Consider the following 24,575-nt stretch of genomic DNA (forward strand, 5'->3'; position numbering starts at 1 on the left):
CCAATTTTCTATAAAGACGACCCAGCTTCAATCACTAACTGTCGGCCTGCCTCAATTTCGCCAGTGCTGAGTAAAATGTTTGAAAAGTTTTTTCTGATAAGAAAACTTCAAACATGAGTCTTGTCGATATGATTGTAGATGGGATTGAATGTTGTAACCACACAATAAGTGTGTTTTAGACAACAGATCCTAAGTTGTCCAGATATCAAATAAATCGTTCAACTAATAGAACTGAGCTATGGAGTTCCTCAGGGGTCTATCATCAGTCCTGTGATTTTTCTGCTTTTTGTGAAAACAACTTTGTTTTGTATGAATAAATGTGCCTTAACCAGAGTGGGTGTTCATTTCCTAAACAGACTGCCCAATTCAAGTAAAGATGCTCCAAAGCCTAAGGTGTTAAAGACTAGCCTTAAACGCTTCTTGGTGTCTTAAGCATTCTATAACGTAGGTGAGTTTTCGGCATTCGACTAGGAGACCATCAAATCAGAATGTTTACTCCTCAGTTCTGGGTTGCATTGGCGATGAATGGTGGAGCGTTTATTGTAAGATTGCGTGTATGAGTTTGTATTGTTGTATGAATGTTAGACATTTTAGAAAACCCGTATTAACGTTTGCCATACAATGTACGTCATATTGTTGCTGCATTAAAGAAGGTTTTCATTTTGATAATGGCTTGCGTGTGTCCCAGGTCAGTGGGATTTTGAAACAAGAATGCCTCAAAATGCAATCCATGCTAAAAAGCTCAAAAATGTAGAAAAGTACATTTTGGAAAGTTGTCCCTTAAAAACTGTTATGCTAATTGCTGCTATGCCTGTGAATGGAAACAATCCAAAAATATTTTATCTTTAAGAGCCGACTGCACTGGCAACCATCTTGATTGTAGTCTTGTAAGAAAAATATTAATCCTTGTTCTTTTATGACCTTATCTTATTAACTTCATTATTCAAATATTCAAAAGTATACACTTTACAAACAAACTAAAAAGCCGGCTGTAGTGAAACGATCACCAAGAGAAATGTAAATCTCATATAGTTTATCTCCTGTTATTTAATATTTTTAATATTAAAACACTGGAATACAAAAAAGTTTGAGATTTTTTCTGAGTAATCAATGAAAAATCAATATTATCAGCTGATTAGCTAGATAAGATATATTCAAGAATTATAAAAATCTTAGGTAATTCTTGTATATTATTTGATTTTCCACAGTTGATTTGTATGCCTTAATACATGAAAACAATGTGGCATATAGCCTACTTAATCACTGTTCACGTTAAAAATAAAACATATAGGCTATTGTACTATTATTTTTCAATGGGTGTAATTCTGAGCAATGACAAGATATAGTAAATTTTTATAATTATAGTATAGATAATTTAAATAAAATATTATCTTAATTGAATCTTTGAAATATTAAAATTTCCAATACAAATTAATATATTAAAAATACAACAGTAATATGCTATTAAAATGTAGGCCTACTATATAAAACAATTAGTATTTTTTTAGATAGTACAAAGTCTTTCATAGTGGTTGGATGATGTTAAATGATATATGAATATTAGTAATGGTAAAAACTTTATACAAAATATCTTTCAACTGCAAAACATTGTAAAATAAGTTTCGATGTACAAATTTTGTAAAAAGAAAATACTAAGCAAAGCTTCTGCGACAGTTAAATCGTGAAATGTATTTTTATGAAATAATAACTGAACAAATTTAATATTTGAATATTTGATTATTTTATAAAGGATTTTATAGTTTTGAAATATGCAGGTACACTTCATAACTATATTCCATTTCAAAAAAAGAACTGTTATATCGAGGACACAGGAAATAATGTTTTACTATTAAAAAATACCATCACTTTTCAAATGCCTCGGGTTAATAACAACAGAAGAATATTATTTCGTTAGTAATGGTTTATTGTGAACTATTGCAACAGAGCTATAATCTTATAGTTGATGATCGATACTAGAGTAGAGTAGTGGCGGCCATCTTTCACAGCCGCCATGTTGTTTTCAATAAACTTTTTGTAAAAACGTTAACGTTTATTGGTTTTTGGGATATAATAACACATTTTAGCCGGGGTTGAAACCTGTTAAATAATTTAAGAACATGTTTGATTTCGAAATAATTTAGCGATAAATTTTAAATTATGTCCCCAGCTTCGAACTTTAACGTAAACTAATAAACATTAATTTAAAATAGTTCTCGTCTTAGAAAATTTTTTAGAAATTAAAAACGCTATTTTTAAGTGAAACGTATAATGGATACTTAATACTAGCAAGAGTTTATAGGTTTACTTAAAATACTAAGGAGTGGAAGTAATAAAAACTGATATTATACTAGAATTTAAAAAAATTAAGTTTAGGTTTTTATAATTTTTATATTTTTTATATTACGGAGTCTTGATGAAAATTTCTTTGCTATTTTATAAATGTATTAACTGATAAAGAATTCATATATTTGAAGGATTGAAACAGTTTGTGTGTATATTTTGAATAATTAAAAAAAATATTACTATTATTTTGTCACAGTTTTTTACCAGGGGAGTATCTGATTTAGAATATTTCAAAAATAATGTTTAGAGTAATGCCGTTGTCTGTATTTATACTTTCATTCTAAATTTTCTTCTCCTTTAATAATAAATTATCATATTTTTATTGTCTTTTTATGTACTATACATTAATACCAAGTTCTGTTTGGTGTTTTTTCTAATTTAAGGGTTAGTAAGCAAGCGTTATCTAAGTTTTGCAACAGCTATGTCATTTAGTCAATATATCCATTACCCTATATTTAAACACCTGTATTTAAACTGTAACTTAGCCAAGTCACTTAGGGCCAATTAGGTGCTGTAAGACTCTGAGACACGATTATTCAGGTTAGTTACACACTATGGCGTAATGTCGTGTAACAATACAGCAAATGAGGTCGTAAAGCGCAGAGCACATTGATTGTTACGACGGCAATGTAAAGTTGCGTACTTACCGCCTCTTGGTGCGTGCGTGCGTGCATGACGGCGCGGCTCGGCTTCCGAACTTGGTGAAACTTCAATCGATCCTGTGACACGAACAAATGTACCTGCCTTGTGACTCGGAAGGCAATCTAACTCTAACAAATGGCACCGCTGGCTACAACATCGATCGCGATCTTATCGATGTCGATCGTGCTCCGGGCCAGTGTCCGCTCCAACTGGGTCACCATTGCTATTTATACAAAAACAGTGTTTGGAATTAAAAGCGGTAAGGATAAATATATATACATCGGTAAATAAATTGAATGATCCTAATTTAATTACTTACTTTAGTTTTTTAATGTATTTCATTAAAAGCGTTTAAAAATTTATATGTAAAAATCTTTGTAAAATTGCTCAAATTTATTGAAAAAATCTTATAAAATATTTAAATAATGGATTAAAATATGCTACCCTAACACTCTACAATGGGAAATTACAAGCTTTAATTATGATGCTTTATACTAGTGAAATGTTATATTTAGTTGGTGAAAAACTATTGCATTCCTAAGAAATGAAAAAAACTTTCTCTATATTTGGGTCACCTATATTCAGTTTTTGAGTACTACAAAATTGTATGGGTCTAAGAATCTAATCGATAAATAAACCATTGAAATGTTCTAAGACTATTCACTGTACAGTACTTGAAGTTTCGGAAAGTTCGAAGGCCGAGGCCGGAGCGCTGCGGGGTGCGGGTACGGCGAGCGGGACGGTTAGGTGGCAACTGTGAGGGCGGTAGGGTTGCGGGGGCGCGGGGTGCCAGCAGGGGGTGGCGGGACATTCCTCCACTGACGTCAGCTGCGCAATCCCCGACTGTCGAGTGGAGCGGTTTTATTGCACTAGCCAAGTTTGCAGAAAAACCGGCGGCGGTGGATCGTTACTGTTTGCATCTACACGGGACCGAGTGAGGTTCTGATAATTATCGGCCAAGTTGGGCCCCGGGGACATTAAAACCCTCCCCTGGCCTGTCCACCGCCCCGGTACATGCCCTACTCTGCATACTATATACGGTCATCAGGTCGACAATCAGATGAATGGCTCCTACAATACAAACATTGTCTCTGAAATAACTCTAGGCAATTGTTCTCAACGTTTCGATCAATTTACTGACGTTATCGATTTATGATCTGCTAAAATGTCAGGACCATCCCTTTTTTTTATTATTCTGGTATTAACTTCAGAACAAGTAACTGCAGTTTAAAATACATTTCATCAACAAATAGTATAATTTCGTTCATGACATAAAAGGAATAGACAAAGATGTTTTACATGAGGTTAAAATATAATATAAAAAAAGCAAATTGTTGTTTTTATTGTTATTCTGCTCGTCCTCATGGGCCACTGGCCTGTGCGAACCTCTTATTACACGGGATGAGAAACAGAGTTAATGTACAGGGTCAATAATGAACTGATAAAAAGTGCAACGGCCACAGGCAGGGTTTAAATTGCGCTATCTTTACTTAGATCATATGTCCGTCGTCTTAAACTCCTCGACGGCCGGCTCACCCATGTTGTGATTTGTTGTTGGTTTACAACTATTAGTTATTAGTTTTAATAATTTAATATGGAAAGAGAAGAGTTTCATTCCAAAATCAAACTCTTTTTTATACTATATAAAATATGGTATTTATTTGGTTTGACGTTTATTTTGTAATGCATGGTTTAGAGTTTACGTAAGTTATGACACAACTGACTTAAAATAATCAATGTTTGTTGTCCGTTGTATAATCTGGTTTCTGCAAGAATCTGCGAACCAGACCACTAGTAGAGCTTCTGAAGTAAAATTGAGCTCTTGATCCCCAAGTTGTTAAATGTGAGAGAGAGATACTTGGAAAAACCAGCTTCAGTGACAAAAGAAGTTCTTCACTGACTTTTTAGGTTATTTTAAAAATGTAAAGATCCTTTGTTTTTTTTTCCAAAAATCTTGGTTAGTCTTAAACAAGATTAAAATTCTCAAATTGAACAACCTTGGTAGTATTAGTCGAATTGTTATGCGTTAAAGTTTGGTGAGTACATTAAACAACAATTAGAGTTTTGTTACTAAAAAAAGTATAATTTTTAAAAGTGAACTTTAAACAACCTTCGTATATATCTTACCATAGAGAAGAAATAGAAGTTCACTTCATTATGCTAAAGATTTAATTTTCTAATTGGGAGAAACACGGTAATAGGAACCAACTATCAAAAGCCAAAACATAAACAATCTAATCTCTAATATTCCTTTTTTTATTGAATACAAATATTTTCATTTCGAACTAATCTTAAATAAAACGTGCAATACTCCCAAATTCTGCTCATTATTGTACGTTAAGAGTATGTATGTACAGTCTTCATGTTGATATTGTCTTGCTCAAAGCAGTCGCTATAAGCCTTGAATTATATTTGCCAAAGTAATCCAGCTTCTTAAAAATATGCTTGGTTATTATAAGCAACTGTCCTACTCTACAGGGTTCAAAATTCCAATATGAGCTATATTTTTATACATAGGATTTATCACGCTCGATTTACACAAATAATACAATATTGATTTAGTACTGATTTGTGCGTAGGGCGCACCTACTTCCTGGATAAAAAGGAGGCCGAGAGCAGAGGCAGGTGGCGTGATTCCCACAGGAAGGCGTCGCCCGTGATAAATAATTCCCGGAGGCGCGGTAATCCTGGAGGATTGCAAACATCTTAGCGCCCTAATAATATGTCACCCGTCCCGTCCATCGATCTGATCCTGCCGAACTCCTCCTCTATTATTGAAGCTGATTCGGCAACCTGCCAATCACAACTGTTTCCCTCAGTTTAACACGAATATACAGATTTCATATACAATATTAAAAAACAATGTACGGCTCAAACAGAAACTAAAAGAAAATCACTAAATTTATGTTGTCCAACATTTTAAATTGCCTGTTCTACGTAGATTGTGGTAACTTCCTCCCAGAAAAAAACTAAATATCAAATGTTTATTTTGCCATTCCTACTCTTGAGAACGTTGATTTATAATCAGAATATAATTTTTTCAGTAATTGAGGATTAAAAAAGGAAGTATACAAGTGTTATAATAGGGTTTTGAAATAATATAAGATGTTATGGGAATTTGATTTACTATACTATAGAATGTCTTTATTGGGCAAGAGAATTAGGGCCCTGTCTCTGCGACCTTAAGGAACTATTGTATTACTATATATGTTTTTGGTAAAATGAAAGCCTGATATTTTTACAAACCCTTAATGATAAGTTGGCGATTTGTAATAACTAAGCATCTTTATAGTAGTAACGATTAATTTTTATAACATGGTTGGCAATAACTACAATTTTAATAAGATTAATTGTATATTCAAGATAGTTCTCAATACTTAGCGAGCCTAAATGGTTTAGATGAAACATTAAAACATAAGGGCCCGATCCATTAAGGAGTTTCAATATATGTGAAGTTCAAAAAACCAATTTCAGGAAAGGAGAAGAAATAAGGTTCGGAACCGAAGGCGAATGAGCCTTTGTAATAGCAGGCCTTCCACTAGAGTAGCCGCTTTCATCTCTGATCACATCAGTAAATGTCCTGCTTTTTGATGTAGGCCCAGTCCTCTCTCACCATTCGACACGGTTTCCTTGCCGATCTAATGGCATGGCACAAATTCACAAAGACCTAAAGCAATAATACTTGTTTTTCATTCTTTTATTGATTCTATTTGGCTATTACTAAAGAGTCCGTTTAATTCTTTAACACGGAATGAATTTTTCACATTTGTATTAGTTAATTTTAGAATAGATTGAATTATTATGACTGTAACTTCGATAACTTTTTTGAGCTACATGCTTTACTGTTGAACTATATCTAGTCAATTAGATGGGTGTTAATAATGTAAGCTATGTTGGGCGGTAATATTTAATTTTGACAAATATGAAAGTACAATATGTTTTAAATAAAAAAAACCTTCTTTATAAAACAGTACATTTCATTATCAGTCCAAAAGTGACGTACGTGTATTAAGGGGCGAGATCCCATATACGCGCTAGTCGAATCCGACCCTTTCGAGACGAGTATTGGACGAAATGTTTCCTCATGATGCAAAAAGCACATGAAATATTTTAAAAGCTCTGACAATTCACACTCTAGTAATTATTCATCCGTAAGGAAAGGTAATACTATTATATTTATAATTCTGTTATAATTATTATTAATTCGTTATAATTCATTTTTAAATTAGCTGTTTCAACATAGGACTAACAAAACAAATAACGGAACGTTTATACAGGGAATTAGATGTGAATGGATTGTATACATAGCGAAATTAATGTTTGGGAGACGAAAAATCAGCTGACTTACCTACGAGAGAAACGATGATTCTCGCTGGTCTCAGCTTTATTGGAAAGTTACCCATTACCGTATAGAGTGATGAAAAAAACATTTATATGTACATTTATGAGCTTAGTCTATAAATATTGAATAAAAATTATAAAAAAATTCGTGAATAATTTGTATAACTAACACATTCAATTAAATTAGTAATTCTTTTTTGTAATTTCGTACTATATAATGTTTCTTAAATATCAATTTTCAAAGGACTGAACCAAATAATATCTCACAATGTATGTATTTAAATTAAAAGTAATGTTTCGTGAGGCACATTTATCTGTATCTTTTAATGATAACTTTATAAGCCCGTTTTAATTCCTGAGGAATAAGAGAAACACATATATCAAGTTTAGTAATTCTATGTACCAAGCATTAGGAAGCACACATGGAAAGAATGGTACTACATAAAATCACCAATTAAGAAAGGATGGACGAACACGTAGAAGAATAGATAATTTATAAAAAAAGTTTTGAAGTCGCTGTAATAGAATATGCTCGTGTATACAAGTGAACAGATCCATAAATCATAATAATGTATTCGTTCAAATCTTTTGAGTTCAGATTTATAAATTTTAACTCTGCATTTGTCGAAAAGCGTAAGCGAACAACCGAAAAATATATACGTGAGACCGTAAAAGACTACGTCTTAAAAAAACTGAGCGGACGAACGGATGGGTTTAGCAGTACGTAGCGGAATGATTGTTTTTGAGACGTAACTACTATAAGAAACTTCAATGTTTCCGCATACAGTAAAAAAAATCTCGTGCTTGCCAAGTAGAAGATGGTGATATGTTGTTTTGAAAATATGTCGCATGGATAAAGGAAACAGCACTAGCTGAATGGGTTATCCTGCCTAAAAAACCCTAAATAATACCAAGGCACTTTAAGCTACCATCTTCAGTTTAGGAAAAAACACGTTAATTTCTCAAATGTGTGGAAACTTTAATATTGATTTGAGACGATTGAAAATCAGTTGAGCATTCATCTGACCCTTTGTAGCAAAGGCTCTGAAGTCAATCTAAGGCAAAGGTTGGACCCAATTTGGCATTGCTCACTTAACTGTTTTAAATATTAGTTTTATAATTTTCTGTCTACTTTACCGAAAATATTAGGAACGTGTAAGTCGGTCGAATTCTTTATTCGTGCTTCAACCCTCTCGTTTTACATTCGTAATTCCTTCAATCTTCTTTCCTTTTATTCATTATTTGAACTTTCAATCAATGGATAAATTAAACAGACTAAATATAGGGCGTCAAGTGCCGTATTCTCAAGAAAGCACAGGTATATAGTGAAGTGTTAGGCTCAGAAACCATGGGAAGGCCCGACCGAGGCGTGTTGTGTGTGACCAGGGTTGTTTGTCTAACTGTATGAATAGTCAACAGCCAAGTCGATCGCCTTGACGCTCCCTTAGCAACAGTGTTATTATAATCGATCTGCCCGGCCCTGCAATCTTCGTGAGCTGATGCCCGCACGCACATCCACGTCCGTAAACACCAATTTGTGCTTGTCAGTCAACAGCACACGCCCTGGAATCGGTTATACACCAGGGATGGCTGTACCGTGTCATGTATACAATCGCAATAGGGTTGAGTATTATTGGACTCGTCGATACACAAGAGATCACTGTGCAACGTCAGGTACACAATTACAATTTCACTGACAATATTTGGTGTCGGCTATACACCAGAGATCTCTGTGCCACGTCAGGCATACAATTACGATTCCAGTTTATATATTTGGAGTCTGCTATACATCAGAGATCACTGTGCAACGTCAGGTACACAATTACAATTTCACTGACAATATTTGGTGTCGGCTATACACCAGAGATCTCTGTGCCACGTCAGGCATACAATTACGATTCCAGTTTATATATTTGGAGTCTGCTATACATCAGAGATCCCTGTGCCACGTCAGGCATACAATTACGATTCCAGTTTATATATTTGGAGTCTGCTATACATCAGAGATCCCTGTGCCACGTCAGGCATACAATTACGATTCCAGTTTATATATTTGGAGTCTGCTATACATCAGAGATCCCTGTGCCACGTCAGGCATACAATTACGATTCCAGTTTATATATTTGGAGTCTGCTATACATCAGAGATCCCTGTGCCACGTCAGGCATACAATTACGATTCCAGTTTATATATTTGGAGCCTGCTATACATCAGAGATCTCTGTGCCACGTCAGGCATACAATTACGATTCCAGTTTATATATTTGGAGTCTGCTATACATCAGAGATCCCTGTGCCACGTCAGGCATACAATTACGATTCCAGTTTATATATTTGGAGCCTGCTATACATCAGAGATCCCTGTGCCACGTCAGGCATACAATTACGATTCCAGTTTATATATTTGGAGTCTGCTATACATCAGAGATCCCTGTGCCACGTCAGGCATACAATTACGATTCCAGTTTATATATTTGGAGTCTGCTATACACCAGAGATCTCTGTGCCACGTCAGGCATACAATTACGATTCCAGTTTATATATTTGGAGTCTGCTATACATCAGAGATCCCTGTGCCACGTCAGGCATACAATTACGATTCCAGTTTATATATTTGGAGTCTGCTATACATCAGAGATCCCTGTGCCACGTCAGGCATACAATTACGATTCCAGTTTATATATTTGGAGTCTGCTATACATCAGAGATCCCTGTGCCACGTCAGGCATACAATTACGATTCCAGTTTATATATTTGGAGTCTGCTATACATCAGAGATCCCTGTGCCACGTCAGGCATACAATTACGATTCCAGTTTATATATTTGGAGTCTGCTATACATCAGAGATCCCTGTGCCACGTCAGGCATACAATTACGATTCCAGTTTATATATTTGGAGTCTGCTATACATCAGAGATCTCTGTGCCACGTCAGGCATACAATTACGATTCCAGTTTATATATTTGGAGTCTGCTATACATCAGAGATCCCTGTGCCACGTCAGGCATACAATTACGATTCCTTTTGGTATATTTGGAGCCTGCTATACATCAGAGATCTCTGTGCAACGTCAGGTATACAATTATGATTCCATTTAATATGTTTGGAGTCGGCTATACACCAGAGATCTCTGTACCATGTCAGTTATACAATTAAGATTCCGCCGAATCTTCCTTGCATTGGCTATACACCAGACACATTTACAATATCAGAAACACAATCACGATTCCACTTTCTATATCTGGATTAGGCTATAAACAAGAGATAATATCTGTACTATGTCAGGTATACAATTTAAACATCAATGACATGTTAATTCTTAATAGGCGGTATAAACATTATATTTAGAGTAAAATAAACCAAAGACATAGCGGTGCTGTCTCGGAAATTCAATTAAAATACCTGAGTACTTTACAAGGTTTATACACGGGATCTGCTTTATTCTATAAACGATTAATCGCCTTCTACTGGCGTAATCGGTTTGCATTAAGGTCGCTTTGGCGATGGCTGAGCCGAGAATTTCACATCACTAAATGACAGTTGATTCATTTTGACGTCTCAAATCAATGACAGCTATTAAACGTTCTCTGTGTAAATTTTGCCTCGATCAGATTATTTGTTTGTCAGACAGATCATTGGTACGCAAGCTAATTAAAAATAATAGTTATATTGGGTTACATAAAAAAAATACTAAGTTGAGAAACTATTCAACAAATTCTGTCTAGGTTCAGAGCCGTCCACCAACTGTGAAGAACCCCTAACCACTACTCATCCCATAGGTACTTTATAAAAAACTTTCTCAGCCCACGAAAACGGACGCCATAAAGAATAGGGATAATGACATTTATAAGCTTTTAAGTCAACAAAACACCAAACGTTAGTGAAAGACTAAGAAGGTAAGAATCGTCAACCAATGTGTACTTTGGTAATTGCAACCATCGATGAACCTCGGTTTACAAAAACCAAGTCATTTTATCTTCGTCAACATTCCTTTTTCTAGCTGTGATAAGACATTTTTGGTTTGGACATATACGGAATAATCAAAACCTCCCAAAGTGAATGAGAGCATTACTTTGCCCTTCTTAATTTCACTGAATGGGAAATCGTTAGTCCACTTGCTCCACTATAACTTGGTATTATATCAGGAAAACATAACTTGGACTCAGCAAACAATGGATCGCCACAAAAAACCGCAAATTAATTATCAATCTCAATGACATGTTAGATCATAGCTCTCAAAACAATGTGATAAAACGAAGTAGATGGCAGTGAATCGCCTTTATATATATATATATATATATATATATATATATATATATATATATATATATAAAAGAATGCCAAAGAATGTTTGAAAAATTATGCCTTGCAGACAAAAAAACGTGATCATAATTTCCGGTGACTTTGAATAATTATTTTAAATTGGGGTAAGAGATTCCCATATATTAACAAAACATAATATTAAATAAATATTCAATTTACTTCAATAGAGAAACTTAATGTGTGTATCATGAAAAAATTCTTTAATCCTTCATGGAATTGTGACCATTACTTTAGTCTTGTGTGGTGAAACTACTTTTACTTGATTTTTTCAACTAACGATGAAAACTTTTTCTAATTGGAGTCTTCATAAGCATTTTTACTAAAAAAATCATTCAACACTCATCAAAGAGACATTTTGTCATTTTGTTTCATCTAAAAGTCTAAAAAGATGTTCACACGAGTTAGATGTAATTAATTAGCATATTTGCGGGATATATCCTTCCTTAAAAGTATTTCCTATGCTTTTATCCAATCTGCTTTACATTGAAAGGAACATAACTATTGTCAAAAGGAAATGGATGGAAATGTGTGAGTGACTGAATTATGATCATTTGAATACACGGTACTGACTCATTTTAATTCGTTCATCTACCAAAAGGGGATGAGGGGATAGATAGCCTATCTGACGTCACACCCGATCTTCCCTTTTAGAAGCTGCAGTTTTATCTTAGGGAACACGAAAAATAAACTACAATAATATAATATGATTATAAAATTTGAAACTATACTACTGTGAAAACGTTACAACGACAAACCGAATAAGCTTTTTACTGAGTACAGAATACTTCCATTAGAAGGCGTGCCAGTTTCATTAAGCTTGATAACTCTAAATTCGCATCTGTCAAATCAGGCAGACAGCTGATTAAAGGGCCGAACGTTGGATCTTTAAAAAAGGATTCTGCTATAAATAATCGTGAAAGTGTTTCATTTGTGAGCACGCAAACTTGCTTTGCTTCCGTTTGATCAGCAGCGAATTTAAAATAAAATGTTTCAGCAAGCAACAAATGTATTGTAATTGTATATTTACGAATATAGTAAATTCTAGAGAATTTCACAAAATACTTCAATATGCGGTGATGACTACACATGTATTGCCTTATAGGTCAAATGGTTTATTTGTTTCTAAAATTGTACTTTCTGAATTCGTCAAATCTTCACTGGGATGAAATACAGATGTAAATCGACGTGGAGTTCATTTGATAATCAATTTCAACCTGCGTAGAAATATAATTGTTAAAACATACATAAGTAGTATTGTTTGCAATCCACAAATAAAAAAAAAAAATAAATAATTACTCTCCGGTCCACGTTCGGAAACGGTAAGTAACGTATACTCGTGTATGGAATCAACGTAGTATTTTGTTTAGACCATACCATTATGTTGTAAGATAAATAAATCATATTTAAATGCTAACATTTTTAATGTGGTACTTCAGAGGTTTGATATAATTCTGAGAATCACGTAAGGCCATAGGCCGTAGCAGAAGAATTATCTTTACTATATCATTGAAGAACCAAATGAGAAAACGAGCCTGGCCAATGGCTCAACTTTTGCTATTGGTATGATCAGATATGAATGACTGGTGTAAGCTTTGCGTTGTAAATTTAATTCTTTGCACGACCAGCGATACGTAAATTAGAATGATTTACTCATTAGAAACAGATTCCATGGCAATCAACAATTTTTGTTTTGGTTCAGCTATTAATTCCGTCCACGCCAATAAGTAGGATAATTTAAAAAAATGTTTAACACTGATTTTGAATTGAAAATACAATAGAAAAATGCCTAGAATAAGTCAAAATCTCTATTTTTTGAAATTACATCACATACAGTATCGTATAGATTGAGTAAGAGAAGAATTTTTTGGGCTTCAATTAAAACTGTTTGTTGATTAACTACATCCTACAATTAAACCTGAAACATAACCATTTTTAGGTATAAGGATGACCAGAATAATGCAGGTTCATAAAAAAAATCCTGAAAGGATGGTGGCTCTAGTATTTTACCCTGTATGTGGGTTCGTTTTTGTATATGCTACTTGAAGTCTGCCGTATTGAATTGCACAGCCCCTATTGTATTGAATTCACCTGCCATACAGACAAGGGTGCCAATGTTGTCCATATTGGAGATATCATATATCTATTTTCCTAACTGACAGTATATAACTTTGTAGACACTTCTTCAACTATGTGAACGTGACCGACGATATCTCTGCCGAAGGTTGAGAGGTTCTCAGTTTGGTACAGTGGGTAACGGCTGGTTGCAGGTCTGGAACCTCTCTACAACACTATTACTGTCCATAGGCTTATTGCCAACCTTTGACATCCACGTACGTGTGACAGTTAGTACTATTATTCTTATGTTAACTACAAAATGTAAGGTGGGTTGTTGTAATCACAGATCATTTATCATTTTAATTATAAGAATCTGGAAAAAAATTCCTCTATTGCAAGAATTATCGTCTGAAAAATTAAACGTCATTGGTAAAATTAAGATGTGTAAGGTAGGGTCTAACAGATCTTGTTCGAATAGGTATATGGTTCTAATACGTAGTAAAACTGTTTAAAATGAACAAAGTACCTCACACTGACTCCAGCTTTATGAATTTGACGTTTATTACTTTATTAATAATTAATTATGTTCATAATGATTATTTTTATAAAACCCTTTCCAATACCAAAATTAGTCAAATACAAGTAAACTGTCTAAACATCTGGTGGCTGTTACATTATCCATCGTTGATAAAGGGATAAAGGAGATCATTCAGAAGAAATCTGCTAGTTGAAAAAGAAAAAAAGAAAAAAAAAAAAAACATGAACGTCGATGTCGTTCTAGTGATAATTATAACACTATCAGTACAGTAGCCAAGAACCAATTTACACTGTAATAATACACAACCTATTGTATCGTAACCATGCACATATTTCACAAATGATATCGATCGGTAGCCACGTTTTCTTGGTGGAGTTCGAATTGATATAATATATCAAATGATAACTTATTCCTGGACCATTTTGTTGGCTTAGCGTATAGATAATAATCTTTCTGTCATTTTTATCAAAACCGATTATGTGGCTGTAAAATAGCGACTTTAAGTATATTAATCCAGTTGGCTCACGGCGATATAAAATTTGTGTATCTGACCGTTACTTTTAGGAGTGCCAACATAAAAGTACTAGCTGAGAAAAAAGTATCGGTAAATATTTTGGTCCTTTACATAGCCCAACATTTCTACGACTACCTCTGCTTATAATAGATTTCTTTCTTAAAGGAATTTTCTCTTTTGACACAAATTGGCTCTCAGCTCTTGGAGTAGGCTACATGTGAAAGTTACCATTGAGGCGACATATATAATTTCAGAACAATTGAAGACATAAGGCAAATAGTAAATTATTTGTTGCATGGTGATTAATTATATTACAAATCATTAGGCTACAACTTTAGTAAGCCTAATTGCATTACAACTATAGCTGTATTTAGCAAAATCTAAGCAATTTAAAAAACACTCATTGTGGTTTATTGGGCAAGAAGAAAAACATTAACCTATAAGACTAATTCATTGTAAATCATCAATTAATTTTTAATACTTACTTTTATTTTAAAGCAACAATCCATCACTATCATTAGTTTTCTGCTTTACGTACGGTGTTTATTTACCAAATGTTAAATGTGTTAGAGGCGCTTTTCTAATAATGTTATGACTGATTCATTACGATAGGTCAGTCGTCAGGACTGTAAAAACAATTGTTATTGGTTCGTTAGAACAGATTGTTTATTATTTTTACTATGAGATTAACATTTACTGCCTATGACATTTTATTCCTTTTTCCCTAAATAGTAAATAAAAATTGGAATTGAAAGAATTTGAAAACATACGCTACGTTGACATGTTATAATATACATAATAATGTCTCCTGGAACGAATGGAAGAGTAAAATTTATCTACAAGGTCAAGTTAATTAATTTTGAAATACTAAAAAGATATTTAAACATGGTATTTTTGGTATCTTAGGTTGCAGTCTAAGGGTATTGGTATTCTCTAAACTTTATCTAAAGTTAGTTTTTCTTTGGGGATTTACTCCAACTCTTAGGCCTTATTACTGCTATTTTCTATTAATATAACATCTGTCATTTGTGTTCATTCTTTTAAAAACTCCAAGTATGAAATTACATAATACCATAATATACAAGAAATACGGTATTCTTTCATGTCAACCTTGTATTGTGTTCAGTGTCGTGTAATATGGAACTCGAGTGTCTCCTCATCTTTGAGTAGCACACACGAGTGTGTGACCTGGCTATTGTACCTCACAAGAATCAATTCATTACAAAGCAAAATTAATGTAGAGGAAGAATGAAAATTCAAATATTCCCATTATATGTATTCTTAAATATTCCATTGTTACAAGTGATAAAGAAGAGTGCCAATGAAAACTGTTGCTGACATAAATACTGGCACGTTATTTCCCAAATTGAGTTTTATGACATAGTTTAATTAATATATGTATGGGCTGAGTTATAAGTTCACTATTTTAATTAATTGTGCAACAGTCTCTGTTTGAAGCAAAGGACTTACTTGATTGTTACTGAAAAGAGATAAATACTAATAAAATTTCAATTTGTGAATTAGTTAAAAAAAAACTTGTATTCCAAATTATCATAGAAGCGTACTAGTAAAAAATCTAATCGAAAAATACCTTATTAGTAACAAGTGAGAAAACATTTTGCTTATATGATAAAGTACGCAAAACAAAGTTAAACAAATTCCTATTTAACTAAATGAAGAAAACACAAAGTATTTACTCCAACTCTTAGGCCTTATTACTGCTATTTTCTATTAATATAACATCTGTCATTTGTGTTCATTCTTTTAAAAACTCCAAGTATGAAATTACATAATACCATAATATACAAGAATAGAATTTTCAAATTATTATTTTAGATACAATTCAGTAGTTTATTACACATTTCTAACCATACAATAACATTATAATAACATTGAGACGATAACCTTACATTTGGATAAATATTGCATAATTTATTCTTTCGCGAGAGTAAATAATCACCAATAAGAGGATACTACTACTCGTATTTATGTAACTACCTACAAATCATTTGATACTTATCTGTAAAGACACAAAACATAATTTACAAATATTCCTAACCTATTATTATTTGTATGCTTTTCTATTATCAGCCTATACGTGTAGGCCTACAATTATTAATGGTATTTGTAGAGTTATATACAGAATTTGATTAGAAACGAAAATAAAACGTTTATCATTATGTCGTTTTCAATTACTTTCTTAAAAGCTTATTCGAGTGTTTACGAGTCAATTTGTTGGTTTAAATATTTATTTAGCGGTTGGTGTGTAGTTTAGGGATATTTTAAATATTCTTGATACGTCTAGCAATCGATGTAAACAAATGTGTGTAAGTTAGATGAGAAAAGAACAACGCTTGAGTGTTTACTGATATTTAAACTGTTAGTATGTAAAGACTATGAAATGTGCTTCAGGTTTATAGTATAACAAAACTATGAAGTTTAGAGTATACTTACACTCGGCTCTTGAAGTGAATAACAGTTGTTTTATCACTTACCTATAATTTATTAGGGAAAGACTAGAATGTTTATTGTCGGATTTATTCCATAGTTGGAACTTCTTTTAGAGAACATTTAACCACTCAATAGATATGTATATTGGAAATTGTAACTAGGCTAATAATGTAATACTTATTTTAAGGGGACATGTCAGAGAGGACTGAGGAGAGGAGCGTGGGAGGTCCACGTGATTGTCACGTGGCTGTACTCACCGCTGTAGAGGACAGACACACGGCCGGTGTCGGAGGCCAGGGGCGACTGCGGGGGCGGGGGCGGACTGGGGGCCGTGGCGGCGGCGGTGGGGCTGGAGGGTCCCCAGCAAGGAGCGGGGCCCGCGGCGTCCCCGACCACGTCGATCTCTTCCTCGTCTTCATCCGGTCCTTGGTGTTCTCCCGTCGGCCAAGGGTACGATTTCCACTTCTTGGCCATGAGGCAGCGCGGCATGATCACGTGGTGGCGCGGCGTCGGACGGGGGCGGCGGGGGCGGTGTGGGGACGCGACGGCATCCGGGCAGAGGAGGAGTAGGAGTCCGCAGTCACAGACACACACAACACACAAAACCGGCGAGAAGAATAAGGAAAAATTAAAACACAAAAAAGAGAAAAAACCGAACCGAACAAATCGACCCCCTGAGGCTCGTGCGGTTTTTTGAACCGGAGCGGCGGTGCGCGGTCCCTTATATAGGGCGCAACACGCCTCCCCTCCCCCCTCTGCTGCGCGCGCAACATCGATTGCGGAGGGGCATCTTACACCCCTGAAAAATATGACGGCCCCTCCTTTCGGTGACCTCGAGTCGTAGATCGCTCCACCCTTTCGACCCCGCCCGGATTTATCACAGCCTCCAGACCTCCCCCCCCGCCCCTGCACCTACTCTACGCTAATTATAGGTGCCCTCGACTGCCTGTTGTTGTTGCTTCATTAGCACAACACTGGCGCACTGTTGCCGCGAAAACCACTTGTGGGAACAATGCCACACGCCAACACTACATGACATTTTATTGTATTACAACAATACGGTATTCTTTCATGTCAACCTTGTATTGTGTTCAGTGTCGTGTAATATGGAACTCGAGTGTCTCCTCATCTTTGAGTAGCACACACGAGTGTGTGACCTGGCTATTGTACCTCACAAGAATCAATTCATTACAAAGCAAAATTAATGTAGAGGAAGAATGAAAATTCAAATATTCCCATTATATGTATTCTTAAATATTCCATTGTTACAAGTGATAAAGAAGTGTGCCAATGAAAACTGTTGCTGACATAAATATGGCACGTTATTTCTCAAATTGAGTTTTATAACATAGTTTAATTAATATATGTATGGGCTGAGTTATTAGGTTCACTATTTTAATTAATTGTGCAACAGTCTCTGTTTGAAGAAAAGGATTTACTTGATTGTTACTGAAAAGAGATAAATACTAATAAAATTTCAATTTGTGAATTAGTTAAAAAAAAAAATTTTAAATTGTATTCCAAATTATCATAGAAGGGTACTAGTAAAAAATCTAATCGAAAAATACCTTATTAGTAACAAGTGAGAAAACCTTTTGCTTATATGATAAAGTACGCAAAACAAAGTTAAACAAATTCCTATATAACTAAATGAAGAAAACACAAAGTATTTGTAACAAAATGTGATTCAATATCTGCTACTAGTTACGTTTCCACACAAAGGGAATTAAATTATTATAATACAGACGATATATTATAATCTTATACACATGGGCATACCATGGAAAGAAAATTAAAATTTTATATAAATATAGAAATATAAATATATAAATTTTATATGAGCCTATATTCCTTTTAAATGAAATTAACAGAATTATATAATTTACTGGTATTAAAAGGTAGGACTATGCCACAATTATGTTTCAATGCAATAAATAGTTACATAATAATAACACAATTAAATCTAAAAAACAGTTTCTGTTCGTGGGAAATACGTACAACGGTCACGCATTACTGGATTGATTCATTAACTCAGCGTTACATGTTAGAAATCCATTTGATCCAATTGCATTCAAAAGCTGCGTTTTCTCTATAAGTTACATTTTGTAATTATTGATTTACATTTTCTCTGAGGTCTTATTCAAACTTGCTTAGATTCTTGAAGTCGTAACATTTAACGGGTTAAACATAATGTAACTTATATTAATTTTTTGCCATCTGTGATATGATAGTCTTAGGTTATTATTCATCGTAACTTATTTAAACTTAAAATTAATAGATCTAAGTATTAAACTTGCTTAAATTTTATAAATGAATTAGAAATTTAAGATTTTTATGTAAGTGTAAGATCACTTTACACTTTTATCATGTGGGGATTGTAAATCAGAGTGGTTTATGGCGTTACGGTTGAGGTCTAACCTACATAGATCACAAATTCAAAAATGACATTGTTTAAAGTAAATTTGATCATAGTTGCCATCCAATTTTGGTTCATTTGCAAATTAGAGAAGCAATATTTGATTAATAACATTAGAAGTTTCTTTCAAAATTTCATTGCATGCTCAAAATGTATATAGTTTTTGTTTTAGGAACAACCTTATATAACTTGCTTTTGACACTGGTTTGTATCCTACAATAGAAGAATAAATACAATTATTTTAGTAATGATTTTGCAGAGATTAATTTGTAAACTATAGAGTCAATAATTCTTTCCGTGACGAATTACAGAAGTCGCTTTCAAAACTTCCATGCATCCACAAATAACAGTGTTAATAGTTATTTTAGTAAAGATATTACAGATATTGCTATCCACTTTTGGTGTACCCAAATATTAATCAGTAAATAGTACTTTCAGTTAGGATATTATATAATTTCCAAACTATTATGCATCTACAAATTTAAAGGGTCAACAATGATATTATAAAATTAGCTTTATATATTTATGCATCAATCTATGTTGTATAAATGAATTATAGAAAAGAATCGTTAATCGTAGTAGGGTATCTGACGTTGCAGCATTCTTTGTCCAGTTTAATTTAAAACAATGTGGGATTTTCTTGGAAAATTAGTTGTTATTAGAGAACAGATATTTTGAATTTAGAGACTTAACATCAACACCTTTAGTTAGTCAGGTGATGTCATATGACATCAACAACTACAGCAAGTCAGTCAATATTATATAACATCAACATCAACAACTGTAACTACTTTATATGGAGACTATATTACTCTTAACTATAAATAATACTGTCTTCAATACGGTTTTTTTATTCAAGTATACAAAAAAGAAGTAACACTTAATATACTTCTAGTCTAAACTGAATTATCCTAGTTTTCCAGTGAGAGAAAACAAAATACAATCAAGCGTAATTTGTAACGATGTCACTGCATCTCCATGTTGTTCTAAACGTATAAAGAAGCTGTGCGGTTAGCGTGGTCCGCTGACAGGCCGTTCCACTTATCTAAAGTGGGTGCCTAGTGTAGCGTGCTCGTAGTTAATACAATGCCTAGTGAAGGATAAGTCACTGCATCTCCATGTTGTTCTAAACGTATAAAGAAGCTGTGCGGTTAGCGTGGTCCGCTGACAGGCCGTTCCACTTATCTAAAGTGGGTGCCTAGTGTAGCGTGCTCGTAGTTAATACAATGCCTAGTGAAGGATAAGTCACTGCATCTCCATGTTGTTCTAAACGTATAAAGAAGCTGTGCGGTTAGCGTGGTCCGCTGACAGGCCGTTCCACTTATCTAAAGTGGGTGCCTAGTGTAGCGTGCTCGTAGTTAATACAATGCCTAGTGAAGGATAAGTCACTGCATCTCCATGTTGTTTGTAAAACGTATAACGAAGCTGTGCGGTTAGCGTGGTCCGCTGACAGGCCGTTCCACTTATCTAAAGTGGATGCCTAGTGTAGCGTGCTCGTAGTTAATACAATGCCTAGTGAAGGATAAGTCACTGCATCTCCATGTTGTTTGTAAAACGTATAACGAAGCTGTGCGGTTAGCGTGGTCCGCGGACAGGCCGTTCCACTAATCTAAAGTGGGTGCCTAGTGTAGCGTGCTCGTAGTTAATACAATGCCTAGTGAAGGATAAATCACTGCATCTCCATGTTGTTTGTAAAACGTATAAAGAAGCTGTGCGGTTAGCGTGGTCCGCTGACAGGCCGTTCCACTTATCTAAAGTGGGTGCCTAGTGTAGCGTGCTCGTAGTTAATACAATGCCCACGGGGTGGTGTTGGGGGGGGGGAGGGTGTAAACCGATCCGCGGGAAGCTAGCGCGTGCTGTTCCGGTAACCGATAGTCCATGTCCTCCGAGAAGCCTTCCGGTACTTCATGTGTTCTTCCGTCGCAACAGCCCATTGTATCTCCATCCGCGCGATCTGGTTACTCCAGCAGTGGTGTACTGGGTCCCTGCCTGCGCACCCGTTCCCACAAGTGCCTCCTCGGGATACAACAGGATGTTGAGCTTCAACAGTTACCCAATCCGTGAGGGCACACTGAAACACACATATATACGTAACAAGATAATTTTGATTTCTGTTCTCAGGGAAATTAATGGGTTTGAGGCACACAATATATTATTGGCCAATGTATATAACTAATAATAAAAATAGAGATATAAAAGGGGCCTTTTGAGCGATATATTTTAGAAAATGTATAAATCAACAGTAATTTAAATATCCTCTTGTATATTTCTTGTTATATATAAAATAATATATCATATTTTCCTTTAACCAAACGCGCACAATAAATGTAATAAATCATATTGTGCACTATTATATAAATCAACCTTTTGTGAAGCATGAAAACCATGAAAATGTGAAAGCCGGATGACCATAAAAATGGGAATACTCATATAATAAAGGCAGTAACAAATATTAAAAAAATTAAATAAAAGGTGTAAAAACATAAAAATAACTCACTACTCGTAAAAAAGTATGTTCAAAAACGTTCTGTTCACAATGCCCTCTGTATGTTTATCCAAATGTGATTTTACAAATGTTTTTATCTGGCTTAAAAATAGTTTTATAATATTTGGCTGAAATTCAAAATTTGTGTACGTATTAACACGTTAGCTATTTGAATTTACACGAGTACACGAAAAAATTTTCCATTGTATGTATCAAATGGTTCAAATTCCTCATCACAAAAATTTTATGGAAACTAGTAATTTTGCTAAAAAATTGAGATTATTAAAATTATATTAACTACATTATGATTGTGTGTTAGTATCTTATAATATTGCCAAGAATACTAAAGTTGTACTCAATTACCTTAATACTGCATTGTTACGTATAAAATAGTAATATTTCAGACACCGAATTTTCAAATTTAGCAAACATCGCATTTTTCGCAACAATATGTGATATGCTGATCGTTGTCTACGACCGCGGAATGTTATTCTAGTAAGACATCCAACCATCACTACCTCTATATCTCTGTTTTCTGTAGCATATGTCAAAGCATTGTCCAATCCATAAACGAAACTACGTTTGTACGACATTCTTGCGAGGTAAACTGTTCATATTGGTACGTAAATCGATTTGGTAGTTAAAATTTAACGGATATTTTGCCACGATATTGACACCCAAATGTTTATTCAGTAAATCACACATGTTATGAACAACAATAACATCCCCATTAAATGGTAGGCTATACTGTATCGTAATCACAATAACCACAATACACTTCAACTCACCAGCCTAACCAATAAGTAGAATATTATACATTACGAAGGTGACAAAGTCGATCCTCAATACCTACTAACCGAAATGCATCACTTACTAAAATGTACTTACATTTATTCTGAGTTACGAAATGTTCTATGGTACTATGGTACTTTTTCCATACCTTGGAATTATGCACTATAAAAATGCAAGATGAAGCAAAACATCACTAGTTAAATGTTCTGTAAATACTGGAAACAAAATTAAAGCTTCAAAGGGATTTTGTAATTTTTAGATATCTCTGACTGGTACTGTTTATAAGCTGCTACCTAATTCATAGAGACCTAAATTAATTAATACACGTTTTTACAACGTAAAAATTAATAATAAATTAATTAATACACCAGCAGGACAGAATTACACCACGCCAAATGACCACTGAAGGTGCAAATTTCTTGTCTATAACTTATTATACGTATTTTTTAGATGTCCCGCGGCCAGACAGAAGAGGAGTCTGCCTGCCTGTTGAGTGATGGACTTCACTGACGCTCAGTCGAATTCCATAGATGCACACTCATGCACATTAATCGAACACATACTTGTCTACGTATAAATAAAGTTTCTTTCAAATGTAAACCCTTCAGATGAAATAGATCTACAGATATCCTGCGTATAGTTAGGTTACGTAAAGGCTCAGCAAAATTCCATAGATAGACATGCACATTAATCGAACACATACTTGTCTACGTATAAATAAAGTTTCTTTCAAATGTAAACCCTTCAGATGAAATAGATCTACAGATATCCTGCGTATAGTTAGGTTACGTAAAGGCTCAGCCAAATTCCATAGATAGACATGCACATTAATCGAACACATACTTGTCTACGTATAAATAAAGTTTCTTTCAAATGTAAACCCTTCAGATGAAATAGTTCTACAGATATCCTGCGTATAGTTAGGTTACGTAAAGGCTCAGCCAAATTCCATAGATAGACATGCACATTAATCGAACACATACTTGTCTACGTATAAATAAAGTTTCTTTCAAATGTAAACCCTTCAGATGAAATAGTTCTACAGATATCCTGCGTATAGTTAGGTTACGTAAAGGCTCAGCCAAATTCCATAGATAGACATGCACATTAATCGAACACATACTTGTCTCCGTATAAATAAAGTTTCTTTCAAATGTAAACCCTTCAGATGAAATAGTTCTACAGATATCCTGCGTATAGTTAGGTTACGTAAAGGCTCAGCCAAATTCCATAGATAGACATGCACATTAATCGAACACATACTTGTCTCCGTATAAATAAAGTTTCTTTCAAATGTAAACCCTTCAGATGAAATAGTTCTACAGATATCCTGCGTATAGTTAGGTTACGTAAAGGCTCAGCCAAATTCCATAGATAGACATGCACATTAATCGAACACATACTTGTCTCCGTATAAATAAAGTTTCTTTCAAATGTAAACCCTTCAGATGAAATAGTTCTACAGATATCCTGCGTATAGTTAGGTTACGTAAAGGCTCAGCTAAATTCCATAGATAGACATGCACATTAATCGAACACATACTTGTCTCCGTATAAATAAAGTTTCTTTCAAATGTAAACCCTTCAGATGAAATAGTTCTACAGATATCCTGCGTATAGTTAGGTTACGTAAAGGCTCAGCCAAATTCCATAGACAAGCTCATCATCAAACACA

The 24,575-nt window shown here is 34.3% G+C and overlaps 1 protein-coding gene across 1 annotated transcript in view; it reads right to left on the reverse strand.

Annotated features, from left to right (window-relative positions):
• The window catches only part of LOC124359588 (transcriptional repressor scratch 2-like), a 39,316-nt gene extending 21,421 nt beyond the window's left edge, over positions 1-17,895 (reverse strand). Inside the window, exon 1 of the mRNA XM_046812473.1 lies at positions 17,465-17,895. Within this exon, the coding sequence (XP_046668429.1) occupies positions 17,465-17,696 (232 nt within the window). The 5' untranslated portion in view covers positions 17,697-17,895. The remainder of the gene's footprint in view (positions 1-17,464) is intronic.
• Positions 17,896-24,575: the final 6,680 nt, after the last annotated feature.

The sequence above is a fragment of the Homalodisca vitripennis genome, chromosome 1, assembly GCF_021130785.1.
Source record: "Homalodisca vitripennis isolate AUS2020 chromosome 1, UT_GWSS_2.1, whole genome shotgun sequence".
NCBI classification, from domain to species: Eukaryota; Metazoa; Arthropoda; class Insecta; order Hemiptera; family Cicadellidae; genus Homalodisca; species Homalodisca vitripennis.